This window comes from Scardinius erythrophthalmus (genome assembly GCF_964197995.2).
Source record: "Scardinius erythrophthalmus genome assembly, chromosome: 15".
In the NCBI taxonomy this organism is placed as follows: domain Eukaryota; kingdom Metazoa; phylum Chordata; class Actinopteri; order Cypriniformes; family Leuciscidae; genus Scardinius; species Scardinius erythrophthalmus.
In genome coordinates, this window is record NC_138235.1 from 30249266 (window position 1) to 30259984 (window position 10719).

At 38.1% G+C, this 10719-nt stretch overlaps 2 protein-coding genes across 8 annotated transcripts; both read left to right on the forward strand.

The window, feature by feature from the left end:
- Positions 1-13: 13 nt before the first annotated feature.
- trappc6b (trafficking protein particle complex subunit 6B) lies at positions 14-2052 on the forward strand. Its single transcript, XM_081387439.1, has 6 exons — positions 14-361; positions 503-570; positions 826-943; positions 1061-1144; positions 1245-1338; positions 1523-2052. The coding sequence occupies exons 1-6, from the start codon at positions 284-286 to the stop codon at positions 1552-1554; spliced, it is 474 nt and encodes a 157-aa protein (XP_081243565.1). The 5' UTR covers positions 14-283; the 3' UTR covers positions 1555-2052.
- A 289-nt stretch (positions 2053-2341) lies between these two features.
- tpx2 (TPX2 microtubule nucleation factor) lies at positions 2342-10410 on the forward strand. 7 transcript variants are annotated; one of them, XM_081387121.1, is made up of 19 exons: positions 2385-2555; positions 3148-3275; positions 3559-3705; positions 4129-4237; positions 5306-5380; positions 5457-5504; positions 5631-5753; positions 6820-6929; positions 7015-7178; positions 7271-7439; positions 7574-7712; positions 7817-7903; positions 7961-8033; positions 8112-8207; positions 8287-8457; positions 8550-8696; positions 8907-9018; positions 9252-9439; positions 9912-10391. In XM_081387121.1, exons 2-19 carry the CDS (start codon positions 3167-3169, stop codon positions 10020-10022), a joined length of 2178 nt encoding a protein of 725 aa, XP_081243247.1. In that variant the 5' UTR covers positions 2385-2555; positions 3148-3166; the 3' UTR covers positions 10023-10391. The 7 variants fall into 7 exon arrangements, with proteins under 7 accessions (XP_081243248.1, XP_081243247.1, XP_081243249.1 ...); XM_081387123.1 differs by having other exon boundaries at positions 9273-9439; positions 9912-10364; XM_081387119.1 differs by having other exon boundaries at positions 7817-8033; positions 9273-9439; positions 9912-10410.
- The last annotated feature ends 309 nt before the right edge of the window (positions 10411-10719 follow it).

Here is a 10719-nt window from a genome sequence, read left to right on the forward strand (position 1 = left end):
TCGGTTTCCAAATAGAGAGAAAAGCAAATTCACATTCAGGCAAATACAAGGGCAGCTAATTCTCAGGCAAACAGGAAGTGGAACAGATGTGAAGGAGGACCCTATTAATAACAAGCAGTCGAATACACCGGCGAAATATTTGAATTTAATTGATATATTCACACAATGAATGGCGCATGTTTACTGAAGTAGCAGCTGATTTATACCTGTAGTCAGTTTGTGTCGTACGGCCGTTGTTTGTCGCCTGTCAGCTTCAGTCTGGCTTTGGCTGAACTGGCTTGAGATGGCAGACGAGGCTCTCTTTCAGTTCCTGCACAGTGAAATTATCCAGTATGTCAACAGTGCAGAAACTGGGGAATCGGTAAGAGCTGGAGATATACTGAAAACACTGTCACAGAAACGTAGAATAGCGTATTAAAACTGAGTAAGCCAAGCACAATAATAAAGCAACTATTGCTGGAATGTTGCGTGTCGAAGTAATGTAGTGTACTTCTGTGCACAGGAGAATGGACGATGTGTTTCTAAACTTGAGAACATGGGGTTTCGTGTGGGACAAGGACTTATTGAGAGGTATCATGACAGATATTTACATCCTATTCATAATCCAATCAGATCATCTGATGACATCCTATATGTTTTTTTTTGACATCCTTTTTTAGTTTTGTACTGGAGCAGATTGTCACTTGAATATCCAGACTTTAACTCTGAACAAGTAAATGGGTTGTTTTAAATCAGTTCGCAGAAATGTAATAGACCGTTTAAGTGGTAAAAATATCATTTTTTTTCTTGAGAAGATGTCTCAACAGCCATAATTTCTGTTTGCAGGTTTACCAAAGACACGCCACGTTTCAAAGATGAGCTTGATGTCATGAAGTTCATCTGCAAAGATTTTTGGACCAGTGTTTTTAAGAAGCAGATTGACAACCTGAGAACAAACCACCAGGTGTGTACAATATCATGGAAGTCCAGCTGTTTTTTTTTCCAAAAACATCATTGTTATGTCAATTTCATATAGCATAGTGAATGTCTTTATTGAATAACATGACAAAATTGTTTGTAGGGTATTTATGTGCTACAAGATAACAAGTTCCGTCTGCTGACCCAACTGTCTGCTGGCAAACAGTATCTGGAACATGCGCCGAAGGTATAAACATAAACAACATATTTTAAAGTGAAACTACAGAATCAATATCTTTACACATATCATTTATATATATATGATTCTCATTTATTTATGTCTACAGTTTTTAGCCTTCACCTGTGGACTGGTCCGAGGAGCACTTTCAAACCTTGGTGTGAAAAGTATAGTCACGGCGGAAGTGTCAGTCATGCCTGCCTGTAAGGAACAAATTATATGCAAAAAATATAATAAATAACTACTAGATTATTGTACTTTTTCTTTTATGATATTACTCAATCTGTAACTGATCAGCAATGAAGTTATTTTTCCATCAAGCTCTAATTAATTGCTTCTTACTTGTCTCTCTCCATCCCTCTTTCTCTGCACCTTGTTTGTTCTTAGGTAAATTCCAGGTGATGATCCAGAAGATTTGATTCACTACAAAGAAGAGTATTGCTCATAACACGTGCATCTGTTTTATTGCCTTGCCATTTTTTATTGCCTTGTCCATTTTATTGCTAATGTCACTGTGATTATTTTTTATTTGCAGTATCTTGACAACTACTGGCATTAAAAGTGTTTTGGCATGCATCGTCAAGCCTTATTGTACTGTATTTTGTTAGTGTTTTGATAAGTCATTATTCTCTGCCCAAATTCACTTTGTTTTGAAAATTAATTTGCACTGATAACATTAAAGCTGGAATCCTGATATGAGTTTGTGGTTCATTTTTGGAAAATTAAAAATATTGGGAATTAAGATTAAATGTAGGAAAATATTTGATGTTAACAATAAGGATTAATTTGGTAACATTAGTTAACTATATAAGTTAAAATGAACTAACAATGAACAATCCTAGCATTTATTAATCTTAGTTCATGTTAATCTCAACATGTACTAAAATATTTATGAGGTCAAATGTGTTTACAATGCGTTGTGAACTAACACGAACATTTTTATTAACTAATATTAACAAAAGTTAATAAATTGTGTAAAAATGTTAGTTTGTGCATTAGCTCCTGTTAAATGATACATACTGTAAAGTGTGAACAATGTTTTCTAATAGCAAGTTATCACAAAAAGATCACTTTGTAAAACAGTAGAAGACTATAATCCGTATTTAAAACAATTACTCATATATTTAAAAACATTACAGTCGGTTTTTTAAATGTCCTTCGTTTATGCTGCTGAGCTAGTCACGTGGTTATTGCGTTCTAAACGTCACAAGCGCGGAGCTAATAGGAAACGAGACGCGCCGCGTTAAGCACTCTGATTGGCTGGTTTGTAAACTCAGTTCTAACGGCACCAACATTCAAAAAGCATTCGCTTCGAGTTGTTTGTGAGTGCAGGATACGAGCTGTCTGCTGTTTAAACATTGTAATATATCATTTTCAGCCTTTCAGGTTGCGATAGGAGACGGAGGCATTGATTTGAACTGTAAGTGTTTATGCATTTTGATGGGTTGTGATGTTTTATTTGACACGACTGCTGTGTTTAAGTAAAGATTAACGTCAAATTGGTGCGGTCGTTTTGGGCCGTAATCGTAACGTTAGATAACCAAGCTTTTTATTGTTTGATGAAATATAACGACTGAATTGAAAGTTTATCTCCTCGTTTTATTACTGCGATCTTAATCCATATGATTATATTATTTAGACTAACAGTTACGTTAGTTTTAAGTTTTAGTTTACGTTACCCTTTTTTCGTGCTGATGAGTAATGCAAGATACAGACTTTTCTTTCATAAGAACTGGTTTTCAAATGAAACTGTAAAATGCTAGTCTGTCATTTTAATATTAATTATAGTATTGATACACTATATAAATAAATAAATATGATATCCTTAACTGGCCGATACTGCTGCTATTACAGGCTAGGCCTTTAGTCTGAGCTCGGCCATTAACTGCCATTTTGCGCCACTCTGCAGGAAATGCAGTTCAAGTGTTCTTCTTCATGTCCCTTTATGACTTATTTGATGTAAAATATTGTTATAGATGCAGTTTAACTGTGAAAATACTTGATTTTTACAGGAGATTCGACGTTGTGAATATGGAAGGGGGCTCTGCTGATGCATACACATGGGATGCCCCTTCTCATGTTATAGAGTCTATAGATGATTTTGTCCTGGACCCTCAGGATAATGCAGACCAGTGGTTTGGTAAGGCTCTTTAAGCATAATATACATATTTTTGTTCCTGTCATGAATTGTGATATACAGAAAATGGTTTATATTTTGTTAAAATGTTTAGAAATTATCTTTAAAACAATATTATCCTGTAGTGTGACTTCCTGAACACCTTCAGCACAATTTTTCACTGTATTATTGTATATGCAGGCTTGATATCTCAGTAATCGTAGGACTTTTATATGAAATATTTGTAATCATGAAATCAAAATGTTTACTAAACTGGTGTAAATTTCTTGTTCTGTTTTAATTTTAGAATTGAAGGCCGCTCCTAAAAGCGGTGCTGTGGAACAGCTCACCACCCCTTTACGGACTGCAAATCCTTTTGATGAAAACCATGATACAAACAGGCCAAAAGCTTTGGTATCTCCTATGGTCAAACAAGTTGAGATAACATGCTCAGGTTGGAAAAAACTGCGTTTTTCACTTAGAAATCTCTCTTCAGTATGGAAGCTCATTTCAGTTTTGGAATAAATAAAGATAATAGTGACTTTTTATCCCATAATTCTGAAATTGTGAGATAGTCACACTGACTTTATTTATTCCATGGTGGAAACAAGCTTAGATACTTGAGGCCTGTTTACACTGAGAATAACTGAAAATATGATTACAGTTTTATCCATAACATAAATGCATGACAGCGTTCCGTTTATTATAAGCGAGATCGTTATAGTAGTTGTGTTGTGCACTTCCCTATTCTCAGAATTGGAATGATTATTAAAACTTTATAGTAATTGTCCTTGGTGTGTACAGGCCTTTAGAAACCATTTGAAAAGGTGTTTTTGCATGTCTATTCTTAACATCTACTCTGTTTCCGATGTCACAGAAAGCTCCTCTTCAGAGGTCCCATCTAATATAGTCACATCATGGGGGAACAGCAGACCCACTACAGCTCCTGGCCAGGGCCAGAAATCTGTTCCTGCTCAACCACGCAGGTAAAGAGAGATCTGCTTATTAGAGATGCACCAGTTGACCGTCAAGAAATCAGAACTGGCTGGTTTTTGCTTTCTTTTCTTTTTTTGTGGCCGATCTCTATTACGGACTTGCACATAAACTGCATTGCGATCATTAACCTAAATGTAATTTATGTGGAAATATTGTGAAGTCTTTAAACAGGACGTTAACACAGGCCAGTGACAGAACCTGCTGAAGACAGGTGCAAAGAGAACAGTGATGTGCCAGCAGAGAAAATACTGTAACAGGCACAGCAAGCTCACGGTTTGCGATGCCTGAAATGTTAAATTGTTTTTTTAATTTATTAATGTAGCTCTAAAAGCAACTGTCTATCTTAAGAAAACTTTCAATGGCATTTTCTTACCTCTGTATAATGCCTGTTTATCAGTGCCTATACAACTAGTACATTTTTGTTCTCACTCTCTTCTAACTTTAGCTATGTTTCCATCCATCTATTTTTATGTTCATAAATTAAAAAATGCGCATTAAAATCGTACGCTCGTTTGAGTCGGATAAATTGATCCGATAAGTAAACGCGGGCATAAACTACGATGGAAACACATTTACAGAGTAAATTCCTTGATGCGCATTTAAAAAAAAAAAAAAAAAAAAATTTAACTGCAATGGGACGACATGACCAGTGTACTGATCTCGTTTCACCGTATCTGAAAACCTGTTTGGGTTGTTCTCAAATGCCTGAGCAAAGTGTTGGTTTGGTATAATTCCCTCCCAGCAGAACTCTTACATAAATGCATTCCCAAACAGCAGCAGCTGCCTCTGAAAGCAAGATAACGTCTTTATTGCGTTCCGTTTGCCTGCTCTGAGACACGTAATTTATTACAGGAAAATTATTATATACAGTGGCTTCTCCTACTTTTCTTAGTGATATTCAGCACCAGTTTGTCAGCAAGTGAAGTTTTTCTTCTCTTCGGTGAACTGGAACGGTGCTTTATTCGCAAATGTTTTATGCAATATCACAATTTTGCACATAAGTTAAATTCACTTTGAATGGAAACATGGCTACTATCAGTTTACTTTTCTTCCTGCAGAGTGTCTAAACGGCCAGTGGCAAGAAATGAAAATCCTACAGCCATTTCAACACCCCCTGTTGTTAAGAAAAGAAGGTATGTGTTCCTGGTATTTGGATTCATTGTAGTATATTACAGAGTGCTCAATTAGCCGCTTTGTCTTGCTGCATAGAGTTGTACCAACTGCCACTGTGAGGAGAGTTTTTGATCAGCGGCGAAGGTAAAACTAGACGGCACCTAGTGGGGATTTAGTAGACTTCACTGGTGAACTGGCTAGTAATGTGGGGTGTTACTTGAAAGTAACAATATTTTGTTATTTTACTGTTGTTGTTTTATCCCCTCATAGAAGCTCAACATCCAGAACTGTGCGACGCAGTGGTGCTGGTGCGAGGAGCAGTGTCCGGCTGAGGAGCAAACCAGCCATTGCCTCCAAGACCTCAAATAATGCTTCTGCCTCCAACACTAAACAGTAAGTGAGAATCTTATTAGACTGCATACAGTTAGCAAAGTCAAACTACGCTACAGTTCAAAAGTAACTTTGAGTTTTATTAAAAGAAATGAATTATTTTATTTAGCAAGGATGCATTAATTTTTTCCCCAGTTGTTTACAAAAGATTCCCATTTCAAATGAATTGCTGTTCTTTTGTAGCCTGGCTAACGTCAGACTTCTTCTCATGGAGACGTGGTCTGGGAACCATATGTTCATTTTCTCGTATTTGAGGCATGGTTTATGAATGCCCAGAGCCGTTTATTAGGCGATACAAATGTCTATCAAATGCGCCTGAGCGTAGCTCATAGCCAATCGTTTCAATCATACCAGATGATGTATGTAGAGCGACAGAAATTCGACGAGGAAGACGACGAAATAAACTTGCGTTCTAAACTACTTAGAACACTATCTAAGGCTGCATCGAAAGGTAACTTCGTGTCTGATGCCATGTTGGATCCATAGATATAATCAAACTGCTTCGGTGTGTCGCATAGACGTCGTCATCATCTTGCTGCTCCCTCCCGTTCTGTGATTGGTTCCCTTATGGAGGGGAAAATCTGGTCCATGGTGTCCAGGCTGCCTAGCAGTGTGAATAAAATCGCGCTGCGCTCAAGGCAGCATGGGGAAACCCAATCTAGTTCTTTTGAACTTTCTATTAATCAAAGATCCTGAGAAACAAGTTTCCAACATATTAAATTAAGCAGCACAACTTTTCAACATTTACAGTAAGATATGTTTCTTGAGAATTTCTGAGGGATCATTTGACACTGGATTAATGGCTACTGAATATTCAGCTTTGTCATCACAGGAATAAATCAGTTATACAGTTTGATTTCTTTTTTTTATTAAAAAAAGACAAAGTACATTTTCTTTTTTTATTCTTAAGGAACTGAAACTTGCCTTAATGTCTTGTCAAATGATGTATACAATCTTGAAAGTTTTTATATATATATATATATATATATATATATATATATATTTATATTATTTTTTTTATATTTTTTTTTTTTAAGTAAATAGTTAAACTGTTTTCTTTGAACTTCAGACAGAAAAGCACAGAGCAGCAGGAGCTGGAGCGCATCGAGGCTCTGCAGAAAGAGGTGGCAGAACACCGTCGTAAGAACGAGGCCAGCTACAGGGCTGCCCTGGCAGGAAGTGAGTCATTGGCAAAACTTAATTCATCAACTATTTGTAATGAAATACTGCTTTTTTAATATGTTGTGCTGGTATCTTCTTAAAGGTCAGCCTCTTAAGAAGCAAGTGCTGTCCACCACCATTCCCAAAGAGTTCAACTTCCGCTCTGATAGCAGGCTGAAGAACCACACGGATGGAGGCTCTGCAGATGACAATTCGTATAGGGAGATAAATTTCACCTCTCAGCTCCGCAAGCACCCATCTTCCCCTGTGAGTGCCATCACTAGGATGGGTCTGGATGATATGTTGGATTAAGTTGCTTGATTATTTTAAGGAATTTGAATGCTGTCGTCATTCTGTAGTTGAAGGCTCCAAAGGGAACAACCATTCCCAAACCCTTCAACCTCTCCAGAGGCAAGAGGAAGCATGATGAGGCAGGAGCCTACGTGCCAATGGCCCAGCAGATTGAGCAGTTCCAGAATCGCACACCCACCCGCTATCACCTGCGCAGTCGCCAGAGCCAGGAGAGAGGTGAGACCCTGTTTCTGGTGGCTTTGAATATTGTTAGCATTGCATTCTCATAGCATTAAATCATTCAATTTATTTCCTAAAATATGATCCTTAATTTCCCCTTTTGAATAACTTTGCCTGTATTTATTTTGCAGGACCATCACCACTGAAGACAGAGAAGCCAAAAATCACACACCCCAAAACGCCACAGCTAATGACTCGCCAGCGACATCGTCCCACTATGGTGAAAAGCTCTGCAGAGATTGAGGCTGAGGAAACAGAAAAACTGCAGCAGTAAGCTTCGCTCAGATGTTTTGCACATACTTTTGAGCTTCAATAATGCTTCATTTTAATGTGGCATGAGTAAACCTGTTCAAAATTTCCTTCTGTCCCCTCAGGTTTAAGTTCAAAGCTCTAGAACTCAACAGAAAGATTCTGGAAGGAGCTCTGGTTCCCAAAAAGCCTGCTAGTAAAGGAGTCACCAAGTCTGAAGGCTTCCAGCTGGAGATTGAGAAGCGACTTCAGGAGAGGCAGGCCAGTAGGAAGCCTGAGGAAAAAGAGGACCACACATTCCATCCCAGACCGTTACCAACACGAATTCTGGAGGAAGTTGTGGTTGGTAACAGTTCCTTCAACCCTCTTTTAAACATGTGCCAAATTAATGTCATTTTAATAATTCTTTAATTCTTAAAGGGTGTCCCAGAGAAGAAAGTTCTACATCCAACCGTTCCAGAATCACCTGCGTTTGCTCTTAAAAACCGTGTGCGAATTGAAAAGAAAAAAGAAGAGGTACATTGTTAATGTATGCTTTATATGGAATATAATGAAACTGATATTTGAGTCTCAACTAATTTCCTTGCACTTCCAGGAAAAGCCTCCTGCTCCTATTAAGGCACTTGCTGTGCCCCACTTCCTGCCCTTTCAGCCCAAACCTCCAGTCAAGAGCCAGGTAGAAATGTGCCCTTTCTCATTTGAGGAACGTGAGCGTGAACGAAGGGTCATGAAGGAGAAGAAACTGGAGGAACTGAGACATGAAGAGGTATTTTTTGTCTGGACCTGAAAGTGTCTTGACACCAAGAACCTTTATAGTTTATATTGTGCCTAAATGCACTGCCACGCCAAATCTTACAGGTGCCAAAGTTCAAGGCCCAACCCCTTCCTGACTTCCATGAAGTGCACCTCCCTGAGAAAAAGGTAGCAGAGCCCACCAAACCCGCTCCTTTCAAGCTGATGGTTGACGAACGAGGAACTGCAAAGGGAGAGCGCTGGGAACAGATGGTAAGATCTTTTGCCATTTCTCTTCATCTTCCATTGCTGAATGCTTTGTTCTACTGGACCACACACATCCAATGTGTTGACTTAGCAGTTGTTTGCATACTTTCAACTAGTTAGCCAGTGGAACATCACTTTAAATTTGTTGCCTGTGCTTTTAAGTGGCATTACAGTCTGTATTTTAACAGGTTCATTCCATTTAAAATGTTTCTCCAGATGAAAGAGGAGTTGAAACGTCAGGCTGAATCAGCATGTTTTAAAGCACGGCCAAACAATGTAACTCACAAAGAGCCATTTGTTCCAAGGAAGGAGAATCGTTCAATCCTAGGTATGCTGTGGATGGTTTTTGTGATCTTACCACTGTGTTGTACTGTCTCCAGTCTGAACTTCCCTTGGGCTTGTTGGCTCTGTGTGTTTTGATTTTGAAGTGCAGAGTTAACTCCAAAAACAATTCTTGCTTCCTTCCAACTTTCACTGCTGCATCACTGCTCTATCACTGCTCTCACCTCTACCTGACCGGTTCACCTGGTCCTCTTTGTTCACATTTGGCACTTTCTTAAGCCAATACTACTAATTCTACAGTTCCGGAGGGCTTCCATTTGGCAACGGAGCGGAGAGCCATGGAGCGCCTAGAGTTCGAAAAGGAGATGAGCGAGAAGGAGTCCCTGAAGGCTCGCATGGAAGAGGAGCGGGCTAGAGAACGAGAGGAGCAGGAAAAGGAGGAGATTGCAAGGCTACGTCAGGAGCAGGTAAGAGATTCCAGAATGAATTGTGCTAAATCAGAATTTCTTTTTCCCTGTAGGACTAGAAATTCAAATCTTAAAGGGATAGTTCACCCAAAAATGTCACCTCACTCACCCTCAGAGTTGTTCCAAACCTGAATTTCTGTTGAACACAAAAGATATTTTAAAGAATGTTGGAAATCAAACAGACACAGTTGATGGTAGACATTGACTTCTGTAGTAGGAAAACAAAATATTATGGAAGTCAATGGCTACCATGAACCGTCTAGTTACAAATGTTCCTTAAAATATCATCTTTTGTGTTCAACTTGAGGGTGTGTAAGTGATGACAGCTTTTGCTTTTTGGTGAACTGTCCATTTAAGTCATCTGACTTATTTGTGCTAATTAGTGTTTTTTTTTTTTTTGTTTTGTTTTTAACTGTTTGACATTGAAAGTTACTTTTATTTTTAATTGAATCCATTTTTTTCTTTTCAAAAGGTGCGAAAGGCCCAGCCAATAAGACGCTACAAGCCGATAGAGCTGAAGAAGAGTGACGTGTCCCTCACAGTGCCCCAATCTCCAAACTTTTCTGATCGTTTCCGCATGTAAATGCGGAACAGTTACATTGACTTAATTGTACATAGTCCTTTTATGTTTTGATATTTTGTTTTATATCACTCTTTGATGTCTTTGTGAACATTTAGAGTAGTTTTTTATCTCTGTGGCTGATGCATTAATCCTTTTGTAGTCAAGTCAAACGATTTTGCAGTTGGGTGTGGTGCTTGCCCCAACTAAATTTCTTAACTTTTCCTGTATATTGCAGATTAATTTTTCCTGTCCTTTTTTAGCTTTTCTTCTGTAACTCACAATAAAGAGTATTTGGTGTATAAATGTTGTGTATGTGGTTAATGATTAGTGCCTCAACTCAAATAAAATGGTTTATTTGGTCCCAAAAACGACCACAGATGGGACAATTCTATAGAAGCAGTTTTTGCTTAAAGGAAAATTTACTCACTCTCAAATTGTTCAAAACCTGTATGAATTTCAACGTTAAGGAATATATTTTGAAGAATGTCATTAACCAGACAGTTGATGGACCCTATTGACTTCCATAGTTGGGGGGGAAAAATACTATGGAAGTCAGTGAGGTACATCAACTGGTTAACGACAATCTTCAAAATATCTTCCTTTTGTGTTTAGCAGAAGAAATAAATTCATACAGGTTTGGAACAATAGGTAATTCATGTTAATTCAGTAAAGGGAACAGCTTTTATTGCGTTAATGACATGACTGCTAGCATTGCATG